General features: G+C 38.4%; 2 protein-coding genes across 6 annotated transcripts in view; both read left to right on the forward strand.

Moving 5' to 3' along the window:
* sos2 (son of sevenless homolog 2 (Drosophila)) overlaps positions 1-4737 on the forward strand; it is an 86084-nt gene extending 81347 nt beyond the window's left edge. For all 3 annotated transcript variants that reach the window (XM_052023856.1, XM_052023846.1, XM_052023865.1), the window contains 2 exons: positions 1647-1750; positions 2919-4737. In XM_052023856.1, the coding sequence (XP_051879816.1) occupies positions 1647-1750; positions 2919-3401 (587 nt within the window). In that variant the 3' untranslated portion in view covers positions 3402-4737. The remainder of the gene's footprint in view (positions 1-1646; positions 1751-2918) is intronic.
* A 4083-nt stretch (positions 4738-8820) lies between these two features.
* On the forward strand, positions 8821-21447 carry vcpkmt (valosin containing protein lysine (K) methyltransferase). 3 transcript variants are annotated; one of them, XM_052036445.1, is made up of 5 exons: positions 8821-9165; positions 12807-12917; positions 14570-14642; positions 16532-16651; positions 17837-21447. In XM_052036445.1, the coding sequence occupies exons 1-5, from the start codon at positions 8918-8920 to the stop codon at positions 17879-17881; spliced, it is 597 nt and encodes a 198-aa protein (XP_051892405.1). In that variant the 5' UTR covers positions 8821-8917; the 3' UTR covers positions 17882-21447. The 3 variants fall into 3 exon arrangements, with proteins under 3 accessions (XP_051892405.1, XP_051892321.1, XP_051892483.1); XM_052036361.1 differs by having other exon boundaries at positions 17857-21447; XM_052036523.1 differs by having other exon boundaries at positions 18022-21447.
* The last annotated feature ends 5301 nt before the right edge of the window (positions 21448-26748 follow it).

The following is a 26748-nucleotide window of genomic DNA, read 5'->3' on the forward strand; positions in this document are numbered from 1 at the left end:
ACTTTTCCCACAGCTTTGTGTTAATCTTTCCAACTAGTTTATATTCCTAGTACAGAAACAAAATAACCTAACCAAAGTCACAAATGACTTGCTAACTGTAACGCATTAACAAGCTTCAACTGTTTTTGGAGTCTTTGTCACAATTGAGTACACAATCCTTTTCCATCTCCTTTTTTCCAATGTGATTTCTCCCGTTTGGTTTCACACTACGAATCCAACTGTGGTCACGTCATTTGCAGCAAAATTTCTCTTCCAATCCATGCACCATTAACTTCAGAATATCCAAAGGAATTTCCTTGGTGCTATCCTTGTGCTCTTCCTCATATTGATTCTCCCCTCTGGAAATATAAAATGCAGACGTAGGGATGAATTTCCACATGCATACTGACAATACATCCTCTACCTTTCCGTCACATCTCTTATCACCTCCCATGCCTGATTTTTTTTTTCCCCCAGTCCTTTTTTGACCTCTGCATGAATGAGCTGCAATTGTTTCTGTTTTTATAATGGGGAAAACTAAAGACATTACCTTTAGCACCTGCTATAAATTCTTCTCATTACGCTTCTTTGCAGCTCTTGTATTGGATTGTTAGCATCCTGTTTAAGTTTGAGCTTTTTTTTTACCCCACGTGATCTTCATCATTTTGACCATAATACCTTCACCAATACTGTTGCCTAACTTCACTGAAACACTCACCCATGCCTTTATCACTTCTTTTCCATAGCTCCTCCCTGGCCTCAAGTCAATCAAAACTCAGCTACCAGTACTGTATCCTGTATTAGCAACCACTCATCCATCCTTTCTCTTGCTGAACTACTTTGATGTACCTTTCCCCCAATATCAGTAATTTAAAATTCTTTGTATTGTGTTTGAAACCCAGCCTTACAGTCTCACCAAACTGGATGTGAACCTTCCTGAACTCGCCATTTCTCTGACATTGGCCTTTGTAAAAATCTTCACTCCCTTTGTTCTGCTATTGTGACAGTGTGTTCAGTTGTCTAGCCCCATGCTCTGGTATTCCCACATATAACCACTTCTGGGAGATTTGCTGAGTTCCTCCAGCAGATTGTTTCTTGCTATAAACACTTTTGCCACCTTCTCTTGAAACCATCATTAGTTTCCACTGCTTCTAGTAACTGGTTCAGCAATAATTTTGGGGTACAATCTTCTGTGAAACATCTAGAGTATCTTCCCCAAGCTGAGGATGCCACAGTGGCACAAAAGTCAGCACTGCTGTCTCACAATTCCAGGACCCATATTCTGTCTCGACTTTGGAAGCCATCTATGTGGAGTTTGTATATTCTGAACTCTGACCCTCGTATTGCAAAGATTTGCTAGTAGGTTAAGTGGTTAGTGTAAATTATCCCTTTTTGTACGTAAGTGGCAAAAGAATCAAATTGAAGTTGATGTGTGTGGGGGGTGGGGGGATAAGTTATGGGGCTACAGGAAAATAGGTGAGAGGGAATGGGATTAATAGGATTGCTCTGAAAGCCAGCATGGATTTGATGAGCCAAAATGGCCTGCATTGTAGTAAGCAAGTTTTTAATAAAAGGGGCTTTATAAGTACAAGTTACTATTGGGTTATGCTGGGCAACTAAATTATAAATTTGAAATAAGTGATTTTACTTTAATATTGCCTTTCCAGAATCTCACTCCATTTCAAGTCTTCATAGGCCAAGTGAAGATTTACCTGCACCACCTCCTGTTCCTCAACGAAGGAAACCTGATTTAGATGTGGTAAATTTTAAGGTAAAGGAAATGCTATGCTACAATCTGAGTTCTTGCTCTGGTTTCACTCTCCAGCAAGGTTACTGATCTCACAGTCTATCCCACCTCCCTGGATTCCCTTGATCACTCGCCTTTTATCCAGTGTGCCCTTTTTCTGGCATCCATCATGTGGCTCAGATTTTCCACTACCCAGAATCTTGACTGTATCTGGCATCATGCATAGGAATGCACTGTGGGCAGAGTGGTGGGCTTATGGAGGGAATGCCAGGGATTGTGGATGCCAGAGATGAATTTTTCAGTCTGTCAAATGACCAACCTGTTAAATCTAGGTGCAAGTGAAACAGGATAAATCTAGTTGAGGTGTCTCCAGGGCTGATCCCAATGTCATGAATAATACATTCATTATGAATCATTTTAGGAATAAGGGGAGGATCACATTTAAAATACAGAGTAAAAGATTCAAAGGGATGAGGTTTTTTTTTGTTATGCCGAGAGTAGTTAGTTTAAAAAAATATCACTGCCTGTTTCAGTTGTAAAATCAGAATCATGCAGGACTTTCAAAAGAACTGGATGGGCATTTGAGGGAGAATAATTTGGAGGGTTATGAAGAAAGAGTGAGGTAATAAGCCTGAAGGGATTGCTTTAGTTGGTGGAGGTTCAAACGATGGGCTGAATGCCACCTTCTGTGGTGCAATGGTGTAACAATTCCATAATTCACATGGCTCTGACCTTCTCCCCATTACTGTCTGTTCAGACCCTTTTAGAGTCATAGAGTTGTACTGCATGTAAACAAGCCATTCGGCCCACCATGTCCATGCGGACCAATTGGCACATCCATATTAATCCCATCTTCTTCGCTTTGGCCCATAGCCTTCTAAGCCTAGGCAATTCAAGTGCATGTCCAGACACTTCTTAAATACAGTAAGCAACTCTGCTTCCATCACTTGGGCATTGTATTCCAGGTACTTGCCATTCTCTGGGTGAAAAAGGTTTTCCCTCCGATCCCCCTAAATCTCTCTCCCCTTGACATTTGCGTGAAGTGGATGATTAGGGAATAAAAGATTACTATTGGAGTCGTTGGAGACTGATGCTATTTCTGTTATTTAAGTATAAATCTTAATGTTTCACTGACATTCCTCAATTTATTAAAAGAAACTCTGACATGAATTTCATTTTTTTTTACTTACAGCTAGGTTCACATATTCCAGATAGCCCTCCTGCTATTCCACCACGGCTGCCTCGGATTCCTGTATTATGTGGACCCTCTGATGGGTCACTGCACAGTCCGCCTCCACCTCCTCCAAGGGATCCACTGCCTGATACACCCCCACCCATACCAACAAGACCTCCTGAGATCTTTATGAATGATCCATTTAATCTTCAGCCACCACCAAAGGGCCGCCTTCATCGGGATCAAGATTGGTACAGAGAATCTAGCTCTAACCTCAATTCCCCCAGTACTCCTCCTCCAACACCCTCTCCCAGGGTTATGCGACGTTGTTCTAACCACAGCAACCCTACTTATCCTTCTGCTCCACCTGTACCTCCCAGACAGAACTCTAGTCCACAGCTACCAAAACTTCCACCAAAGACTTACAAACGAGAGTTATCACATCCTCCTTTGCACAGAGGTGGACTGCCATTGCTGGAAAATGCAGAAGTTCCTCACTGACACTAAATTTCCTTGCCAGCACTGTGGGAAATTGGGCAACTGTATTAAGGCACTGAGGCAAGAAAATGTTTTGCTGTTTTTAAGCTTTTTTTTGTCTTCTAATTGTTAGTAGCCGTACACTCAAGGAGACTGTAATTAAGAACCTGATATTGGAGCAAAACTGAATCATCTTGTTTCTTTCAGACCACAGCACAGATTACTGTTGTGATCTTCTCTCAGGTGATCAGTAATATTTTCTTTCCTCAGACTTGCAGTGCCAATGTTATTACCTTGAAGTGTAACAAAAGTTTGCATTTGCACTGTACAATTGAATTAAATTATTTGAACTAATCATTGCACTGAGCCAACGAGATAAATCCTTGAGACTTATTTGAGCTCTAGTGGCCTTGTTAAGTGATGGAATTTTACAGACATCAGGAAGGTTATAATGCTGATCATTTGTGACCTATTTAGTTATTAGCATGAGCTATACAGGTATTTTACCAATGCAGTGAATATTTGGTGCAGATTACTGATAGAGTTTATAAAACGTGGCATCTCCTTCAAATTGATTTTGTATCTTGTGTTCTATTGGTTGGCTGCTCCAAATATTAGAGAAGAAAATATAACACTAATTTGGAATTTTTGAATGGGAAAAGCTGTCTAACCTCCACTAGAATGTAGGATACTGTAGCCAGTTTGTGGAAAAATAAGCAGTAATAACTAAAGATAATAAGAATTCCTTTCACTAATTATTGTAAGCATACATGTTTTTTCAGATGTGCCTTTTGATTTCATTTGCAGATGAGTAACTTCAATTATCGTCATCTAAGCACTCAAAAGTGAGAACAAAAATAAGATAGGTGAATGTACGGTTTTGTTTTCACGTTATACATACAGATAATGACAGCTATTTTGTTTAGACTGAAGTGAATTATGTGAACAGTCTACTACCTGTATGTAAAGTTAGAATCTTAACTGCTGTGGATCAACGACAAAAAAAATCCTTCTGATGCAAATCTCAGTGCTAAACTGGCTCTGCTGTAGCATTTTGTTAAACCTTCTTCTATGGATTTCTTTCAGTATTGTATTTCAACCAGCATACACTTCAAAGCTTTACTAAGAAAAAAAAATTAAATATAATAGCTATGACTTAAATTTGCCTACTTGCCATTATAACAGGTGGTTTATGAAAAGGTGAAGGAATTTGTTGTTTACCAGTCGTGTTGTAGCTGCTTTATTGAAGTGGCAGTTATGATGGTCTTTTCATGTAATGTTATGTGGCCTTTCAACTGTACTTTGTATTTGTGTCCTTAATAAGATCAATAAATTACGCAGTCTTAATTTTTACTTAAACATTCACAATCACGTGTCACCTCTAACAAGATAAGCCAGAATGTGAATCCATTTTTAAATGTTTTGACATGTTAAAATATCTGTCTCAGTTACTTTTAGTTATTTATGTGAGCGATGCAGTTGTTCTGTCTTCAATGAAGACAAAGTCTTGGGGAAAGTCATGTTCCACTAAAGTTAAATAGCAGTGCTGTACAGACCTTCATATGCAAAAGATATAGTAAGAAATTATTCAAGAGCTCTAATGAACATTTTGATCTTGGGCCTGTAAGTATTTAGACCACTTTGCTGTTAAATTAGTTCATGGGAGGTGGGCATAGCTGGCAAGGCTGGCATTTTATTGTCATTCCCTAACTATCCCTAAACCAAAATAGGCCATTTCAGTTGAGAGAACAAGTGAGACATTGAAATAAAGAAGACAGGTTTCATTGAAGATGTTTGGTGAACAAAATGTGTTATTAAAACACTCTAGTGGTTTCATGGTCACCATTTTTATTCCAAATTTATATATTCAAATTCTCCATCTGCCAGTGTGGTTTTTGAACTCTTCTCTCTAGAGTGATAGTTCATGCCTCTGGATTATAGTCCAGTAATTAAATCAGCATACTACTGTACCCTTTGTAATTTAGCATTTTTACATGATTAGACAAAATATTACAATTACCCCAAGAGGAGTGATTTTATATTTCTATATGGATTTTTCTCCCGGGTTAAGAACTAAATACGAGTACAAGGTACCAAGAAAGGAGAGTCTAGAATACAGGATAAAAAGGAATAGTGAAAAATAGCTAGAAACCCCTTTTATTCCAAAATTATAAATTCAAATTCCTGATCTGCTCAAGTGGGCTGGGAACTCTTATCTCTAAGATCTTTTCAATATTTTAAACATAAATTGACATAATTTGCTGAAGATACAGGTTTTGTATTTTTCATTTGACCTTCTAATTAAAGACAAATATAGCAGTGTAAAACCACATCTATCTGCACACTGTTGTGATGTGATTTGTTTCAGCAGTATCCATGTGAATCAGCCCCATTGCAAGTCCAAACAAGATATTGTAAGAATCCTTTCCCGGGCCTGGAAGCTGTTAAGGCAATGGGTATAACACATGTAGTACCTTTTAGCTTCACAGGAGAATTAATCAAAATTTGTTGTTAAGCTGCATAATAAGGTGCCATCAGAAGTTCAAAGTGTTGGTTTTAAAGATCATATTGGAGGAGAAACAGGTTCGAGAAGGTTCAGTGCCAATGCTCAGGGCACATTCATCTGAGTATGTAATCATTGATGGTAGGGCAATGAAAAATGGGGATGGTTAAGAGGTTAAAATTGTAGGAGTACAGAGATATGGTGAGGATTGTGGGGTTTTGTGAGGTTCCACACATAAGGAGGGTCAAACATAAGGAGGGTCAAACCTAAGGAGACCTTTAGAAGTAAGGAAATATATTTTAACATTGTCTTGCCTGACTAAGAGTTGTGGAAGTTGTGACTGAGTAAATTTGGTACAGAGATCATCAGGCATTTACTGCTTCCATTTCCTGTGTTCTTATTTCTTCCACAACATTAAAGACAATGCATGTCTTTAATGAAACAGTAAACCATTATTCTACCTGAAATTCTGTATTTGCTAAAATTGTTGTGACTCTGCAATAAGTTACAGGAAATCTGAGATCTTCCACAGCTATAAATTACTAGACTTTATTTTCAAAGCAACCACTATGACATATCCTTGCTAGAGTTGTCTGATTTTCTCATATTTATAAGGTTCAATCAATCTCATTGAACATCTTTTTGATTTTTTTTTAATATTGAACAAAGTTTGGGAGGTTCAAGCATATCTTAAGATTTCATGACCTAATCATCACCAAGATTCTCATTACAGTATTGGCTCACATTACTGCTGGGGAGAGCATTGGAGCTTCACTGAATGAAGATGCAACTGTGATGATTTTCACTCAGCTGTGATGGGAGTTTGTTCTGAGAGCTCTAGTGATTTTCATGCAGTGCCACATTGGACAGGCTGCATTGCTCGCATGCCCAACACCAGACTCCTAAAATAAGACTCATTTCCAAATGATGTCGCAGGAGGAGATAACCAAGTAGATAGGGAAAAAAAAAGATACAAGGATGTTCCTAAAGCTTTCTTGAAGTGCAACACATACAAAACTGATCCAAAAGATAATTTGGCAAATATAAGAAATAGGAGCAAGGAGGTAAGGTTCACCATTGGGCTACAGCTAGAGCAGGGTGCTGGGGGCATGATAGTCGAGAGTTGTTTGTATTTGGAACTGTATGACCAATTAAGTACTGCAGGGGTCAGCACTGTTGTATACATTAACAATCTGGGTGGAAGATTGGAAGTACAATTAATAAGTTAGATAAGATGTATTGAAACACAGTGAAATACATCTTTGCGTTGAGTGTTCTGGGGGCAGCCTGCAAGTGTCGCCACACTTCTGGTGTCAACATAGCATGCCCACAACTTCCTAACCCGTATGTCTTTGGAATGTGGGAGGAAACTGAAGCACCCAGAGGAAAGCCACGCAGACATGGGGAGAATGTACAAACTCCTTACAGACAGCAGCCAGAATTGAACCCAGGTTGCTGGTGCTGCAATAGCATTACGCTAACTGCTATGCTACTGTGGCTGCATAGGTAATGTGAAAACTAGTTTTGTTAATACTGAGGGTAGCATTCAGCTACGGAACAATATTGACGAGTTGGTAAGATAGGCAGGAAAAATATCAAATGCAATTTAATCCTGAAAAATGTGAAGTGATGCATTTTTTGGAGGACTAATAAGGCTAAGATATGCATGATGAATAGTAAGACCCCGGAAAACACAGAGCAGGGGGACCTCTAAACATGTTCAAGGATCCCTGAGGCAACAGCACAGGTAGATCAGATGATTAAGAAAGTATATAGGAGCAAGGAGGTGAGGTACAACCATTAGGCTACAGTTTGTGCACAGCTCTGAGCTGTGTTGGAAAGATATGATTGTGCTTTAGATGGTGCAGTGAAGATTTATTGGGACATTGCCTGGGATAAAGCAGTTTAGTTATGGGGAGTGGATAGGCTGGTTTTGTTTTCCTTGGAGCAGAGAAAGGTGAAGGGGAAACCTGACTGAGGGTGTACAAAATTATGAGTGACATGGATAGTGAGAAACCTTCTCCACTAGCAGAAGTGTCAATAATCAGAGGGCACAGGTTTAATGTAACGGGTAGGAGATTTAGAGGGGACGATTTTTTTTCACCACTGCTTAAATTTAGTACTTATAGTCAGGAACGTTCACAATATTGAAGTAATTGGATGAGCACTTTAAACACCATAGTATAGCAGACTGTGCCCTGTGCTGGCGAATGGAATTAATATAGATGAGTAGTTAATAGCCAACAATGTATGACATAAGCTGAAACGGAGACGCAAGAGATTCTGCAGATGCTGGAATCTAGAGCAACACACACGAAATGCTGAAGGAACACAGCAGGCTCAGACTGAGGCCTGATGAAGGGTCTCCACCCGAAACTTCGACTGTTTATTTCCCTCCATAGATGCTGCCTGACCTGCTGAGTTCCTCCAGCATTTTGTGTGTGTTGCAGCAGGCTGAAAGGCCTGTTTCTCTGCTGTTTTATTCCATCCCTAGGCTCCTGAGTACATCTGGCCCATGACTGCTTAAAGCAGAGAAGGAGCATTCGGGATGATACTGAGAACGCTGAGGACATGCGTACAGAAACCCAGAGCAAGCAGTGGAAGATGCAAAACTGTCTGCTGTCTCCACATTGCCCTCATTAACCAGCTCAGAGGTGGAGTGGTAACAAGTCATCCTCGCTTCCGACGGCGTGCCCACGGAGAGGACTTGGTGGAACATGCCCCTACCCCCTGCTCCTAATGTGCATCGTCTCTCAACGCCTGGTGCAGGGCTTCACCGCTGCCAGATGACATCTGAACGCGATTTGATTGACAGCAGTTGCCGAGCAACGGTGGAAATCGAGCTCCTCCCGCCGGACGGAAATGGCCAATGGGCCGTGCGCATGTGGGACGCTGGTCGGGTTATTTTTTAAAAAAGGGCTGGTAAGTTGCAGAGGGTTGTTGTGGTGTGCTGCACCGCCCGTCGTCGCAGAGGCCGCCTGGCGGAGTAGGCCGCCACGTTTGGCCTAGTCGCTCCGGCTAGCCAGCCGGCCGGGTGATGGCGGACGCCGAGCGTGGCTACTTCCTGCGGACGGTGGAACGGCGCGGCGGCGGGCCCCAGCTCCGGATCAGACAGCGCAGCGCCGGCGACGTGGGCTGCGTGGTGTGGGATGCGGCGCTAGTGCTATCCAAGTACCTGGAGACGAGCTCCTTCTACCGGGACAGCCTGCATGTCTTTAGCGGGAAGAACGTGGTGGAACTGGGCTCTGGGACCGGAGTAGTGGGGCTGATGGCCTCCGCCCTGGGGTAATGTGCATCTCCTGCTAAATTCATTATTGAGCATTAAAGGCAGAAACCCTCGTACAAACGATGTACGATGTTGCTGAGGGTCTGTGGAGAAGGAGTTGGTGCATTGTTGCTACTATTTTGCTCCCATTCCCAGAACATTAGAAACAGAAGTTGGAATGGGCCAAACTCGTTAGGATTGTGGAGGGTCGAAGGTACGGGGCCAAGTAGGGGCACATTGGAATAGGTCGTTGTGTCTGGTGATAACAGAAAAAAGGACAAGATTTTTCAGCTCTGTTTAACATAACGATGGGAGCAAACAATCACATTAAGGTGGAAGTAACCTTTGCGAAAGATATGACAGGGTCAGCACGAGGTCAAATAAATCCGAGATTTTAGTCAAAGAACATAATCGATGTCTTTGGCTCAAATTTTAATTCGTATGAAACGTTTTGCAACATCTTCCTGCTAAAAGTCTATGTAAACAGTGGGATGCCATAAAATCATAACCAAAATGCTTTTGCTGGTCAGCCACCATTGCCAGTGTTCACCCTATGTGCTTATGTTAAGTGTGATGCCCTTTTTCTAATGAGATGTAAAGTAGTTGCCTAAATTTTTTTTAAAAATCCTGGAATTCTGAAATTAAAACAAAATGCTGGTAATATTCAGGTCAGGCAGCACCTGTGGTGAGAGGAATAGAACGTAGAATGTTACAGTGTAGTACAGGCCCTTCGGCCCACGATGTTGTACCAAAATTTTATCCTGCTCTAAGATCTATCTAATTCCCACATAGCCATCCATTTTTCTATCATCCATATGCCTATCTAAAAGTCTCTTGAATGTCCCTAATGTATCTGCCTCCACCACCTCTGCTGGCAGTGCGTTCCATGCACCCACCACTCTGTGTTTTAAAAAAATTATGACCCTTCGTGTTAACCATTTTCGCCCTGGGAAAAAGTCTCTGACTGTCCATTCAATCTATGCCTCTTACCATCTTGTACACCTCTATCAAGTCACCTCTCATTCTCCTTTGGTCCAAAGAGAAAAGCATTAGCTCACTCAACCTATCCTCTTAAGACATGCTCTCCAATCCAGGCAGCATCCTGGTAAATCTCTTCTGCACCCTCTCTAAAGCTTCCACATCCTTCCTGTAATGAGGTGACCAGAACTGAACACAATAATCCCCAAGTGTAGTCTAACCAGAGCTTTATAGAGCTGCAACATTACCTGGCAGCTCTTGAACTCAATCCCCTGACTAATGAAGGCCAATACACGATACACCTTCCTAACAACCCTATCAACCTGTGCAGCAACCTTGAGGGATCTACGGACATGGACCCCAAGATTCCTCTGTTCCTCTACCCTGCTAAGAGTCCTGCCATTAACCTTGTGTTCTGCCTTCAAATTTGATCTTCCAAAGTGTATCACTCCACACTTTTCTGGGTTGAACTCCATCTGCCACTTCTCAGCCCAGTTCTGCATCTTATCAATGTCCTGTTGTAACCTACAGCAATCTTCTACACTAGGCACAACACCACCAACCTTCATGTCATCAGCAAACTTACTAACCCACCCTTCCACATCCTCATCCAAGTCATTTATGAAAATCACAGAGAGCAGGGGTCCCAGAACAGATCCCTGCAGAACACCACTGGTGACGGACCTCCAGGTAGAATACGCTCCATCTACAACCACCCTCTGTCTTCCATGGGAGAACCAATTGTGAATCCACACAGCCAGGTTTCCCTGGATCCTATGCCTCCTGACTTTCTGAATGAGCCTTCCATGAAGAACCTTATCAAATGCCTTACTAAAATCCATGTACACGACATAGACTGCTCTACCTTCAATGTGTTTTGTCACATCCTCAAAGAATTCAATCAGGCTCGTGAGGCATAACCTGCCCTTCACAAAGCCATGCTGACTGTCCATAATCAGCCTATGCTTCTCCAAATACCCATAAATCCTGCCTCGAATAATCTTCTCCAGTAATTTGCCCACCACTGAAGTAAGACTCACTGGCCTATAATTCCCAGGGTAAGAACATTTGCCACCCTCCAATCATCTGGCACCACTCCTGTGGCCAGTGAGGACAAAAAGATCATCACCAAAGGTGCAGCATTCTCTTCCCTCACTTCCTGTAATAACCTTGGATGTATCCCATCCGGCCCCAGTGACTTATCTATCCTAATGTTTTTCAAAAGTCCCAGCACATCCTCTTTCTTCATGTTGACGTGCTCTAGCATATCAGCCTGTTGTACGCCATTCTCATAAACATCAAGGTCTCTCTCACTGGTGAATACTGAAGCAAAGTATTCATTAAGGATCTCCCCTACCTCTATGTTAATGTTTTAGGTCAATTTTCTTTTATCATTGGCCTGAAATATTAACTTTGCTTCTCTGTCCACAGGTACTGCCTGACCTGCTGAGTATTTCTAGTACTTTTTATTTTGTTACAGTATATTAGTTGGCTAGAATGAACACCGATTAGACTCTGAAGCAAAGGATTTACACAAGACCTTCTGATGCTCACCAGTCCATACCTGTATATAGCAAGACCTAGAGAACATTAGTCATGTGCTGATAGGTAAGTGGTAAGTAACATTCATGCCACAAAAGTGCTAGGCAATGAGCATCTCCAATACAAGAGAGTCTAACCACCTACCCTTGATGTTTGGTGGCATTTTACCATCACCAAGTTCCCCCTCCATTACATTCTTGGGAGTCACCAATGACCAGAAACTCAACTGAATTAGCCATGTACTGTGGCTCCAAAACCAACTCAGAGGCTGGACATCTTGTAGCAAGTCACATCTCCTAATGCCCTGAAGCCTTTATCCCATTGACAAGTCAGAAGCTTCTTGGTTGAGTGCAGACGCAACAGTCCTCAAAGCTCAATACTGTCCAGGACAAAGCAGCCTTTTTGATTAGTATCCCATCCACTACCCTAAACGTTTATTCCCTACACAATTATTAGTTAACAGTGGCTTCTCCAAAATCTCTTACCAGACCTCTGCCACCGAAAGAGACGTTGGCACGAGAATACCTCCACCTGTAGGTTGCCCACAAAGTCACATATTTTCCTACTTTGGAAATATGTCACCAATTCTTCATTCCTGCATTTAAATCTTGGAGCCAACAGCAATGTGGGAGTACCTTTACCAACCCGCATTTGCTCAGATCCCAAGTTTTAAACTGATGGTCCAAGCCTTCTGGAACTCCCTTTGCAAACCTTGCACTTTGTACCTCCTTCTGTGTTTAAAAGCTTTTAACCTACATTTTATATACTCCATTGCTTGATGTATCTTGCTTCGATGTAAAGGTGATATACAAAATTTGCACCACCACAAACTAATAAAAGGATTCAATGAATTCTGCCACAACTACAAAATGCATTAAGTAAAACAAACAGCCAAAGCTCATCTCATTTTTTTGGTTTTAACAATTTAGACATATTTGGTAAATTGGTTTATTATTTACCAAATATGTCCAAATTGTTAAAATCAAGAAGATGAGATGAGCTTTAGCTGTTTGATTTGCTTAATGCATTTTGTAGTTGTGGCAGAATTCATTGAATCTTTTTATTAGCTTGTGCTGCTGCAAAGTTTAAAAGATATCTTGAAAAATTTTAAGCATAAACTCATGTTATTTCTGTTTTTCAGGGCAAATGTCATAGTCACGGATCTTGAAGAGTTGCAGGATTTGCTCAATATAAACATCAAGGATAACATGCACTTGGTCACTGGTTCTATCCAAGCCAAGGTACTTAAATGGTTTGTACTTGCTTGACTTTTAAATTTATAAAGCTTCCAGCTATTTAACATCTTTTGCACAGTCATAATAAAAGTTTAGCTTGCTCATACCACTGCTTCACTGAAGCCATTTTATTAGATCCACAATTCTTTGTGGGTTGGTATATCATCTACATATAAAAAGAATTAATTTAGCTTGAGAAGTGGGGAGCAAAGTACAGGTAAAACTATCACAGCAATTAGCCTCAAGATATTTGATATTTCTTAGTTTGTATAGAAATTCTTTTTCTAGATAACTTTCATTAGCTCATGCAGAAATGGATTACCTGCTCATCTAAAGCCATCCCTTTTTACCAAACTCTACTGTCCTTGTACGGCCAGTAGGTGAAAATAACTTTATCCTTCTAAAACTGATCTATTTTAAGGTGGCCCTTAAACATTAGCAGTTTCAAGTAAGTTCACACAAAATGGCAATGGTTATTGCAGGTTGTTGGAGGATTAATTTTAATTTATTTAGTATCTTTTGCTTTTTTAATTTACCAAAGAGAACAAAAACTAACATCTTTGACGTTCAGTGACTGTTACTTAAGCAGCCAGTTGCATCCATCAGGATTTCACAAATTGTAAATTATAATTAATTAAAGGTAGTTGGGCCAAAGTAAGGGCATCTTGCTCTTTAATAATGTTTGGAATCTCTTGCATTGAACTCGCTAGGGTGGGGGCTTAATTTAAACTTTCATAGGCAAGAAAGAGCAAGCATTTGCTAGCAAAGCTTTGCCTATAAAATTACATAGTTGAACCCATTCATGAATGTTAGAAAGAACCCATTGATTAATAGCTGCTTCATCAACTTTGCAGTCATGCTGTCACTTTTAAATTACAGTGTATTTGCTATGTGAAAGTGGCAGTATTGCTAGTTCTGTTATCAAATGGCATTCTTGACTGGAGTTCCTCTGTCCAGTTCCAAATCTGGATCTAGACAGTCCAGATGAAGGGTCTTGACCTGAAATGTCAACTGTTCATTTCCCTCCATAGATGCTGCCTGACCTGAGTTCCTTCAGCTTTTTGTGTGCTTCAAAAGACTGCATGCTTGTCAATTGAGTTTTTACCTCCTTGTGTTTTCCTCATTGAATTTAACCCTGTGATTGAAGCTTGTATCTGCTGGAGTTTAGAAGAGTGACATGTAATAATTGAAACATGCAAGATTCTGAGGAGTCCTGTCAGAAAATTTGAAGAGGATGTTTCATGTTGTGAGAGAATCTAGAACTAGGGGTCACTTTTTATAAATAAGGGGTCACCCATTTAAGGCACAATCTCTTTCTGAGGGTTGCTTGTCTTTGGAACTATCTTCCATAAAGGAAAGTGGAAACAGAGTCTTTGAATGTTTTTAAGGCAAAGATAAGTACTTAATAAACAAAGGGGTGAAAGGTTACTGCAGGTTATTGAGAATGTGGAGTTGAAAATCAAATCAGCCATGATTTGTAGAGAAGGCTTGAAGGGCCAGGTAGTTATTCCTGCTTGTAACATATGTAGATTGTCAAGACAGAGAGGGTGATGTTTAAAGTAGTTTGGAGGCATCAAGGTGGGATAGAGGTAAGATGCATATCAGGGCTGAGAGATGATTTTTTTCTCTATAATGCCATATTAATGTTTCTGTATGTCTTGCTTTTCAGGGGTGAAACTGTGAAAGACCTTCCATCTGAACCAGATTACATTCTTGTGGCAGATTGTATTTATTATGAACAGGTGTGTACTAATGGTTTGCTTGAACTAATGGATTGCTCCTTGGTTTTCATTACAGTAAAAAAAATATTTTTAGAGAAAACTAAAGTTGCGCTGGTTCTTATAAAGGCCAAATGATTGCATGAATCTTGTACCTGTCATATATTTAATAATGCTGCTTTATGTAGTGTAAATATAACATTAAATACTGCATACTGTTTCAATCCCCTTACCTTAACAAAAGATATTGTAATACTGGAGGCAGGTCAAAGGAGATTCACCAGGCTAATTTCTGGGATGATGGGTTTATCCTAGCAAGAGAGACTAAGTAGTTTGGGCCTGTATTCCTTGGTGTTTAGAAGAATGAGGGGTGACCTTATTCAGACATGTAAGATCCTAAGGAAGCTCGACAGGGTAGATGTTTTCACTAGTGGGAGAATCTCAAACACAGGACATAACTACAAGAGATTGAACATTTAAAACTGAGGAATATAGACATTTCATTGCAGAGGGTGGTGAATCTCCTCCCTGGCAGGTGGTGGAAGCTGGATCATTAGAAATATTGAAAATAGAGATGGATAAATATACGATAGATCAAGGAATAGAGGGGTACGGAGAAAAGGCTCAGAAGATGAGTTGAGGCCAGATTAGATCAGCTGTAATCACATTAAATGGTGGAGCAGGCTTGAAAGACCTGATGGCCCACTCCTATTTTAAAACATAATTTATGAACTTCTGTAAAATTTAAATTTTATTTCTATATGTCTTTTAATAAGTCTTTTGCATTTTTCTGTTTATTTGTAGCAAAGAGCTATAGATGTTTCAAACAAAAAATGAAGTTATTCGCCCAATGTCAATGGGCTGTCCAAAAAAAAAACAACCCAAAATTCAAGTCTCCCTTCCACAGTCATTCTTCTTCCTCTGCTGTGTTTGTAAAATTCGCAAGTTTAAGTTGTTTGTATAAAATTGCATTGTTTAGAGATGTCTGAACATCATTTACTACAAGGGTAGTAAACTCCTTCATAAACTAGTCTTCAATTTGATGTTTAAGTGTGTCCTCAGAATTAAATAAAGATAGATTATTCAAATTGTCCCTGTGCAGACGCATTTTTAAATAACAAAATTACACTAAGATTCAGTGGACCAAATAGTTTATGTCGAGAAAAGAAAGGGGAATTGTTATTCTTTGTCAGAACTGGGTGGTTTCAGAGCTTTATTTTAGAATTCTGAAGTACTTTACCTTGGATTTAACTCGGGTATTGCACGTTGTCTCAGGGAAATGATTAGGTCCTTGAGTTGGGTTGTGTTTGTAAAATTAGAGTTTACACATTGATTTTAGTGATTCGGTAGTATTTTTGAACAGTGAAGTTTTAAAGTATTGCTAAACCTACACAGCAATATTTTGAATATTCATTTTGCTTTCTTATATCATTTTAAAGATAAGTTAAAAAATATTTTCATTAGTTGAAATTTAACTATGCACGATGGAAGCAAGGGATATAATATGGAAAATTGTGGCTGGGGTAGAAAATCATTCATAATCTTATTAGACAGTTGTTTTTGTTTCTAACTTTTTCTGCTAATTTAAAGAATGGTGCAGGGAAAAGTTTATAAACACATTAGAACAATGCAATGGATAGATGATAAGGTGTTTGCACTGAAATTCTAACTAAAACAGGAATTTTGATTTTGCACCAAATTGTCTATTGTTTCCATATATATTTTATTAGTTTGTAGACCATATTTTACGTTTTAAGGTATTTAAATTATTATTCTTATCCTTAGTTAACCCTTTGTAAGAAAACCTAAATAATGCCATGTGCTAAGTAGCTTTCAAGTTATAAAGTTGGGTTTGTATAAACTGACATTTGAATTGTTAAAATTGTTGGTTAAACGATGTCATGGTCTTGCAGTCTTTAGAGCCACTGCTGAGGACTATGAAAGACCTTTCAGGCAACAAGACCTGCATCATATTATGCTATGAAGAGAGGACAATGGGAAACAACCCTAAAATAGAGAGCCGATTTTTTGAGGTATGTTTTACTTAAGAACTATTGCCACGTTTATTTCATTGGATGATTACCTCAATATAGCTTGAATAGATTGAGGTATTGACAACCTCAAACTTGTTGTGAAGAAACTTGATATTTTTAAAAAGTCATTGTTTTCATAAGTTATCTCAGTTTTTTCTTATCAGATTATTGCCCTAACCAGGGTTTTGCAAGGTGAAACTGCAGTTATATGAAGTAGATTATGCATGTAATCATACCAAAATGAACTTACTTAAATCACTGAGGAACTTGAGAGCAACAAATGATCATGTAGACATGGTTAAATGCATGTTACTAAAAATGCGATGTCGCTTGTTTCAAAATCAGCACGAACTTCTTTTCTCTGATCCCTAATGGCTAAAATTCAGAACCAGACCAAGACTTTACCCAATATTTCAGTAAACCAGATTTAGAATTTCCCCAATTTTTCAGTTATGGCTTAAAGTTTTGTATAGTCTTTATAAAGATAATTTGAAAGCAATGATAAGGTGCAATGTGGATTCACTGGAATATAGGATGTAGGCTTGGAGACGTTGATTTTTTTTTCCACTTTAGTTGAGAATGCTAAGCTTTGACTTGATAGAGGTTTTAAAGAAAATGAAGCTCAGCACATTATTTTCATAGGGCACCTTGGCCATAAAGAATTGGGTATAAATTTGAGATAATCAAAGTGATAGGCTAAAATGAAATCTTTAAAGTGGGATTAAAACTTCAAAATCACTGGCAGGCTTTTGTTGAAGTGTGGATTGAAAATGAATTTTAAAAGAGGATTTAGTCATTAAAATGCAAATATTAAGAAGTGGGGAACAAGAAAACAAGTTGTTTTCAGTTGGATGACATAGAATGATCTGTTTCTGAGATGTAACCTTGCAAAAATCACATTAAATGTTGAAAGCTAAATAATAGCTTTTTTTGGAGATAATTGGATGCCTTTTCTATTGTAATTTGTTGGTTTTCCTTAGTGGCTGGATCTGATGGCTTAATTTTGGACGTACACTGTTGTGTGATCTGCTGCCAAGTTGCTGTTAGCATTATTTTGTCTGGTCACAAGGATGTGCAGAAGGCTAGGTGGCTTCTTTGCTTAGTTTTGAATGAAAAGGTGAAATGAGATGTGTGGTAAAAGATTAATAAACTCGTGTGCTTGAATTGTGCTATGTTAACTTCCAGCATCCCTTGTTTTATATCAGCTTTTGCAGACTGATTTTGAAATAGAAGAGATTCCATTGGACAGGCAAGATGAGGAATACAGAAGTGAAGACATTCATGTTTTGCACATCAAACGAAAAAGACACCATTAGGGAATGTTTGCATTGAAATAAAAGTTATCACTTTGTTTTTATTCTTTGACGCAGGTGTATCCAAAATAAAAAGATGGAATCCTGGTGTAATAAGGGAAAACTCTTCAGGTGTTATTATATCAACTGCACAAGCATACGTTAAAAACAGGTGTTTTTATAACCCTTGAGAGTGGTATTCAGCTCTGTGTATATTTCATATGCTTTTTTTTGTTTTATCGAATGTCATTGCATTGTTTGTAATTTTTTTCCCCACTCAAACGTTAGTTCTTGGCAGGAATCAAAGTTGCATGGTTTTTGTTACAGATTTTATTTTTGTTTTGAGCGTTTAGTCAATGTGTACAATAGCTATATATAAAAGGCACTACAGGAGGGGAATCTGTGGTTAATGCTTGTGGTTCGTGAACAGCTTGAGCTTTGTTGTCCTTTATTGAGTCCAAATGTGAATGTTCTGGAATGTTACATTTGACTGGCTGACAGATCACTTTGATGACCATAGTTCTGTTTTGAAGTTTTCTCCATTGTTTTTTCACAAATTGAATTTTAAAAAAGAGATAGTGGAAGCAGTAGCTGATTGGATTTATTGTTTGAAAATCACCAAACTAGCTGTACTATCCATACTGATGTTAATGACCGTAATATATACAAATGTGTGTTCGAAATTTGAGCATTTGATTAATTTCTATAATTTTGAAATTGTTTAATTTTCATAATTCGTAGCACTTTAACATCAGCTGTAATTCTTTGCTGCAGTCATGAATTTATTTGCTGCAAGTACTTACACTAATCAAACTTTTGTTCATTTTGTAATGCACTTTTACTCAAAAGAATAAGTTCAGTAATCAACAAAGCAAGAACATCTGGTATTTCTGGTACATATTATTTTCTTCTGCGCAATTCATGTTCAAGCTGATCAGATCTTACGAAAGGAAGTTAATTTTCTATCGGTTGTGCTTGGGTTAAGTATAACTATTTTCCTGAGAGGACTGTAGAGGTTGAAGAGAATTTTAAATATGTACATTAAATATGTTTGACATCTGTCCTTGAATGATACTGGCAACTTTATATCAGATAGGGATTCAAAATGTTGGTGGTCAAATGCTGGGTTCATGTCCTTGTTTATTGGTGTAGAGGGAGCTCTAACTACTTCCAATTTAACAATCCTCCATATTTTTATATTCTCACACAATATAGGAGGAGGCCCTTTGTCCCAATGAATCTTTGCTCTCTCAGAGCATTCCCATCTGTCCCATTCCATCACTTTTTCCTCTGTAACCTGTTCTCTCTCGCATGCCCATCAATTCCCCCCAATCCTCCTGCCAGCCACCAACACTACAGTTGCAAATTAACGTACCAGTACATCTGTGAGATGTGGAGGAAACCCACGCAGTCACACTGCAAACTGTATGTGGACAGTACCAGAGGTCGGGATTGAACCCAGGTTCCTGGAGCTGATTGGCAGTAGCTAGAAGTCTAGTTGCATTGTAAAGTTTCCTCCATGTGGTTTAATGCCACCTTTAGCCTGGATTTTTAAATCCCTCCCCATTGCAACAATACTTTTTTTATTCCATGACCCAAATCCAAGACCTGCATCAGAAATATTGCCAATTCATGAAGGAATATGCCTTTTTTTTTGAGTATGGAGGGATACAGTTGTAGAGTCAATGGTCAGATGACCTTGTCGCTGATTCAAATCACTGTGGATAGGTGAAAATGAAGTAGTGGCCAAGTTTATATGTGAGGAAGTTTAGATAAAAGATGAAATTGATTAAGGATAGGATTTTGGATCAAGTTACAACAGAGGCTGAAAAATGTGTTATTTGTATTTTCAGATGAAATTAATTTGAAGATGCAATTAGTTTAAAATTAATTTTTAAAACTGGGTGGTGATAAAGCCAAAAACAAACATGTTTTATAATTTGAATTCTTAATTGTTTGTTACTAGCAAAAGATCATTGTTAAATTGAGCACATTAAAGTAATGAGAGTTTCAAAATCCTGACTATATCTCCAGTGTGGTTTGCTGCAATTTGCTTTGTCTTGTTAACACATTTGGGTAGTGGTCTTGAGATTACTGCACAAAACGTGAATTTGCATCTCCACATCTATGGTAAATTTTCAACCTTCAGTGATATGTGTGGGCTGAGATTAAGTATTGTATATCGCAATTCCTCAGCAGATGAAGCAGTCCATGATTGCATGCAGCAAGACCTAACCACTAATCAGATCATGCTTGGGTGTTGTCAAGTAATATTTGTGCTTTACAGATATTTTAGACAATGACCATCTCCAACAAGAGCATCTAACCACTTATCCTTAATACATAATGGCAGTACCATCACTGAGTGCCCTACCATCAACAATATAGGGATTACCATTGACCAGAAACTCAACCTGAACAGACACCTAAGTTGTAGCTACAAGAGCAGGTGAGAAGCTGGGTATCCTGCAGTGAGTCATTTGGCACTGCACAGTTTTTTTCTACCATCTACCATCTGCAAGGTACAAGTCTGAAGCGTGAGGAAATATTCTGCTTGCCCAGCTAAATGCAACTGTGGCAATATTCAGGGAGCTCAACACTACTGAGGATAAAACAGTCCCCTTGATTGGCATTCTATCCAGCATTCTAAAATGTATTCCCCCACCATCACTATACAATATGCACTGCTACCACTGCAACAGATTCTCCCAAACCTACAACCTCTACCTCCAGAGAAGATGAGGTCAGCAGGAGCACGATGTCATCATCACCAGCTGATTGCACACCATCCTGACTTGAAAGCATAGAACTGTTCCAAAGTCCTGGAACACTAACCAACAGCATTATGGAAGTACCTTCACCGGGATTGCAACAGTTCAAGAACTTGGCTCACCACCGTCTTCAAAAGGCAACAAATATTGGCCTTGCCAGCAATGCACACATTCTCAAAACTAAATTAAAAAGATGATCACTTGTTCCTTATGAAGGTTTGGGTGGCATTATATTGCCTAAAAGTACCAGCTGGTCAAGATTTAATAGAAATGTGATGATGAAAAATTCTTCTGGAGTCTGGATATCACCTTAGAACATAGAAAACCTACAGCACAATTCAGGCCCTTCGGCCCACAAAGCTGTGCTGAACCTTGGTTTGCTAGTAATGATATCTCTGAGTATCAGATTCATTGGACTTGAGCAAATATTGGACTGGTATTTCAGTTTGGTAAGGAACTGCTGTACTGTCAAAGATGTCCTGTTCAAGATCATACGTTACAGTGAGATGACTTTGGTCAAGTAAATAATACCATGAAACTATTCAAAGGGGATAGTGGAGTTTTTCCACAATCCAAGCAAACATTTATCCTGCAATCAAAAGATTCCCAGATGATTTAAATTAATGTATACTGTTGTTCATTGGACTTTATGAGCACACTGGCATGATGTGTTTGCTTTTCTTGTAAAAAAGTGACTTTAGAAGTACCTGATTGGCTGAAGATTCTGAGGATGTGAAAGGATCTTAATCAATGCAAATAGCTCTACTTTCTTTAAAAATCAATGAACTTCCTCTTTGATTAAATGGAGTAAAATAAATAATTAGATTGTTTGTGGAAGAGCTTGATGAGCAAAAAGTCCTTTTATTTTCTCATATGACTTTCAGTCAAGCAATCTGAATATTTAGGAACTGTTTATAGTCAAAAATTCCTGTCTTTTGACCTTGGTTTAATCCAGGGGATCCACATAGAAATATAAATAGCCTGCTGCTAATCTAGTTCTAACTGGTAATGTAGTAAATGCATCAGAGAGGCTGCTAATACCATGTTTTGTGGACTGGTTTTGACCTGGCTATGGTAGAAACCTGAAAGGCAAGGCAGATAAGTCATTCTGGTTGAAACTGATGACTTATTGTATTGTTGACCTCCAGGTAGGAATGCTTATTTGATCACCAGAGTTGTACTTACTGTCAACCTTTTAGAATTGGGTGTGTGGGGGAGGCAGTACCTTAAAAGCATAATTTCATCATTCCTTCACTGAAGACCCATTTCTAAAATCTGTACATTAACTCCAAGATCAAGTAGGTCATCTCTTGCTATTACATTCATTAGTAGAATCTAGTTGCAAATTGAAATATAGGTGTATTTAAAATTTGGTTCAGCCTTGATAATAACTGCACATGTGCACATACACAACTTTGTTTCATGTCCTTGGTAAAGCAAATAATTACTTAATGCTGATTTTTTGGGGGGAATTATTTTAAAAATAAGTGCTTGAAGGTGGGGGAAAAAGTGGGTTGGACAACACTTTTCATCAACTAAGATTTGACTCACTAAAGGTTAAGTGCTACAGACATACAAAATAAACATTGGATAGATGTCAATGTGACTGACCTATGTCTGAATGTACCTCTGGTTTTTGTAACTGAAAAGCAAAAAAAAACTACAGATGCTGGAACTTAAAAAATAACAAAATGCCTGAAGTGCATCATGCATCGAGCAGCCTCTATAGACAGAGAAACAGTTAATTTTAAATTGATGACCTATCATTAAGAAGTAGGAAAAATTTTTTAAAAAACAAACACGTTTTAAGTTGAAGGGACGCCACCAACAGTCTTAAGTTCCATTCTCCTCACTTCTATCAGTATTCTGAGGAAACCTTTCATTTACCACCTCCATCAGCAGCTACTACCAATTTCATATCAGCTAGTAGCAATTTCACAGCAGCTTCCCATGTTACCCTAGGAGATGCCACGCCCTTTGCTTCCCATCATCCAGGGATCCAAACACTCCTTCCAGGTGAAGCACCACTTAATTTGGTGTACTGCATTCAGTGCTCTCAATGTGCTTACAATGTGCTCTCTGTATTGGAGAAACTGAATGTAGATTGGTGACTGCTTTCCAGAAATCTCTGATCAGTCTGTGAGATGACTCTGAGCTTTCAGCTGACTGGCACTTGAATTCTCAATCTCACTACCTTTAACATTATTCCACAAAACCCTATACATGTACAGCATCTCATCTGACCAGGCATGTTACAACCCTCAGAACTCAACATTTGGACTCAACAATTTCCAAAACAAAATCCGTTTGCAGTTTTATTCGTATCTGAGCAGAATTTATGGGAAATTTTTAGTATTCTTACTTTTTAGTTAAGATTCACAGCATCTGCAATAATCTGTATTTCACAGTTCCAGCATATTTTTCTCTCTCCCCTGTCTTCAATCATTTCCTACATTCTAGACATATGATCTGCAATTAACAAACCTTTGCCACCATTTGATTCATTTAGTTTCTCTTGGTCTCCACCTTTGATCTTTGCAACCTAAAGTATTCTGACTTCTTAATCCAGAGTAGTTCCAGCATCCACTGTTTTTACTTCTGTTTCTATGCATGTCTGAAATAAATCGTATTAATTCTTCCCTATATTGCCACTTTATTGAAATCATGATCCCAGGGAAATAAAATTCAAATATTGGATTTTTTGGTTCAGAAATTCATTGACTATATGAGTGGACATACTGAGACCAGGAAAGCAGCTGTATAAGTGCAGTCTCCTTCTTGGGTGGTATCTGACACTGCAGGTCTTTGTCCATCATCTTGATTTTTAAAAAGTGGCAGTACTTAAATAATTTCAAGTCACATTAAATCAAGTCTTGCACAGTGGGCAGAAGCTGAAAATGCTGGAAACACTTGGCAGCTTAGGGAGCATCTGTGGAAAGAGAAACTGTTTCACCCACAAAGACTCTTCAGCAGGTGTTCTGATGAATCTTCAGCTTGAAACATTAACCCTGTTTCTCTTTCCTCAGATGATAGAATGTCCTGCTGAGTGTTTCCAACATTTACTGTTTTAGTTTCTGATTTGCAACATCTGTAGTTTTTGGATTTTCACTTGCAGTTGCACTGTGTGAATGGCGGAAGGAAAACACTGACACACCTACCATGTGAAACTACACTTCTGGCTTGCTAGTTTTAAAATGTTCCACTTTCCAAGCTCTTTTGTCTACAGAACTGCACTGTTTGAGAAGTTTTGCAATATGAAGAAGTCAGGAACATGCTGATGTGAGTAATGTAATATGATCCAGGCCACCGTAGTGTAGCGGTTAACGTGATGCTTTTAAAGCGCCAGCGACCTGGGTTCAATTCTGGCTGCTGTCTGTAAGGAGTCTGTACATTCTCCCTGTGACTGCGTGAATTTTCTCTGGGTGCTCTGGTTTCCCCCCACATTCCAAAGACATATAGGTTAGGAAGTTATGGGCATGCTATGTTGACACCAGAAGCGTGGCGACACTTGCGGGCTGCCCCGAGCCCACTCTACGCAAAGGTGCGTTTCACTGTGTGTTTTGATGTACATGTGACTAATAAAGATATCTTAAAATTGGATTCCATGAAGCTGCAGTTACAAATTGTTCCTATAGATGGCAACCTATTAGTCTGAAAAAACATTGAACTCATGGTGCCAAAAATTATTGCTCGCAAACTTCTTGTTGAAGTACTTCTACATTTTGCTACCCATCAAACTCAGTAATACTGTGTACTAAATTCTCGTGAACTTTTTGCAAAACACAGCCATAAAGTAATACCATTTTTGTGGGGTTTTTTTGTACAAAGAAACCATGCTTGCATTAATTCTTTAACTATTAATATCAATACTGCCAAATTAACATAGTAAGTGCGTACAAAGAATCTGAGAATTTGCCTCATTTGTTGAATCTCTTTCCTAAATATTTGCTAATGTCACGGTTGATTATATAATCCAAAAATCAAGGAATTTCCAAGGTGCATGTAATTTACAAAAAAAAATTATTAAAACTTCATGGAATTTTTAGAGTTCTAACTTGTATGAACCATCTCTTTAGCACATAGAAAATGATTTGTTTTATCATTGTGATTTAGGGAAATGTGTGGTTGCAACAACATAGAAATCAATGCTTCTAAACTGCAAATTTGTTACTGGGATTACGAGATTTGCAATTTCTAATCCAGTTGTAACATTCTTTAAATTTCTCAATGGATAAATTATCTGTTAAATTCTGTGCACTGAATGAGAAAATCCATGAAAAAAAGCAGATTAAATAGTGGCAGATGTAGCTGTGTAATTGTGTTGGCAATCCTGTTTGAATAAATAGAAATAATTTCTATGGATTCTTGCTCCTTATTGCTGTTCAGTGAGCCAAACTGAGTAAAATGCATACAAAGTCAAGGACAGCTGACTGCTGACATTCTTGATCAGCCTTGCATATGGTACATTTTGGTTACTTGAATGAGTCACTGGGGTTGCCTGTGGATCAGTTCCCCCTTATGACTGACCTTCTGGTGAAAGGACAAACAATAGGGGAAAAATTTGTTTATTATAGAAAAAAAATCATAGTACAGAAATTATTGAAGAGGCAAGTAGCCACTATGGGGTGACATGATTCCACAAGTCTAAACTTCATGTCCAGGTAATTGCCATTCATTTTTTTTGTTTGAACATTTATATTATCTAATTTCGCATTAAATTATGTCAGAGGGCAGACTAATTTTAATTTCTGAAAACCTCCATCTTTAATCTTTCATAATTGTTATTTCATTTTTATTAAAATGTCATTTCAGACTTTTACCTTTTTGATTTCTAATAGTTTGATTTAATGTATTTGAATGTTAAAGATTCAGAAACATTCAATTTTTAATGGATTTGACAGTTGGCTAAGTTAATTGTCAAAATAGTTTTAAGCTGTTTTGTGGGCAGGACTGGTTCTATACCCACAGATCCCATATTGATGACATTTATAAACTGGTAAATTTACAAACCGCTGGCCCTGAGAATTGGAGCAGTATTTTGCAGGACACTCGTCCAGTCCTCGCCATTAGATCTGCAAAAAGTGAATTTGGATTTACGGTGGTGGCTCACCACCGACAAGGAAATTGCTTCAAATAAACTTTCAGAAAGCAAGGCAATGCCACTCAAGAGTATAGCATTTACTCCTCTAAATCAAAGGAAGTACTATTCTACTTTATAAAATATACATTTTCTCGAATTTGGTGTATTTGCAATAACTTTTTTTGAAAATGACTCCTATTGAGACTGGAGCTTTTAAGTATGCAGCATTATCAAAATTACAGTTTGCCCTCTTTTACAAAAATATTCCAATGAAAGGTACAGTAATTAAAGACTCGTCTGTTCTGTCCTTTGATTAGTTTCTATTTTTTAACTATACCATTTTTTGAGTTGCATTGTATTTAATTGGGGTGGTTCTAAAAATACATTGTATTTTCTGCTTATGATAGATGCCCCTGCATACTACTGAACACTGTTACCCTTTAGATATCACTTGTTGCTTCATTAAATTTTACATTGTGCCTCTATGCTCTTCTATAGCTTTTTTTTCCAAAAGTCGTCTACTTCAAACTGCTTGTAACCGCTTCAATGGTATTGCTACATGTGATTACTGACTGGAAATTCAACTGTTAGCTGCTATGAAATGAAGTAGATAAAGATGGTGAAGTTGATAGAAAAATAAAATTCTTTCATTAATTTCATTGATTTGTTAAGAGAAATTCCAACCCTTAAGTTTGACTGATAAGATGCCTAGCAGAACAGCTTAAAAACCAATAAGCATAACCCTCAGTGCATATTTACCTTCTTTCTACAGTTCTACTTTGCCTTGTAAAAATGTGCTGTAAGTTCATAAATACTGAAACACATTAAAATACATATCATATCGTCAGCTGCAGTATAACTTCACTATGTGGCCTTATTCCGTTAGCTCTTTATATCCTATTGATATGATTTTTGATTAGATAGCTTAATTTTCACTATTCAAAATACTAATAA

Source organism: Pristis pectinata, chromosome 1 (assembly GCF_009764475.1).
Source record: "Pristis pectinata isolate sPriPec2 chromosome 1, sPriPec2.1.pri, whole genome shotgun sequence".
In the NCBI taxonomy this organism is placed as follows: domain Eukaryota; kingdom Metazoa; phylum Chordata; class Chondrichthyes; order Rhinopristiformes; family Pristidae; genus Pristis; species Pristis pectinata.

Coding starts and splice junctions, on each gene's coding strand:
- vcpkmt (XM_052036361.1), top strand. CDS start 8,918: ATGGCGGACGCCGAGCGTGGCTACTTCCTGCGGACGGTGGAACGGCGC. Junction 9,166..12,806: donor CTGATGGCCTCCGCCCTGGG/GTAATGTGCATC, acceptor TCTGTTTTTCAG/GGCAAATGTCATAGTCACGG. Junction 12,918..14,569: donor CAAGCCAAGGTACTTAAATG/GTTTGTACTTGC, acceptor CTTGCTTTTCAG/GGGTGAAACTGTGAAAGACC.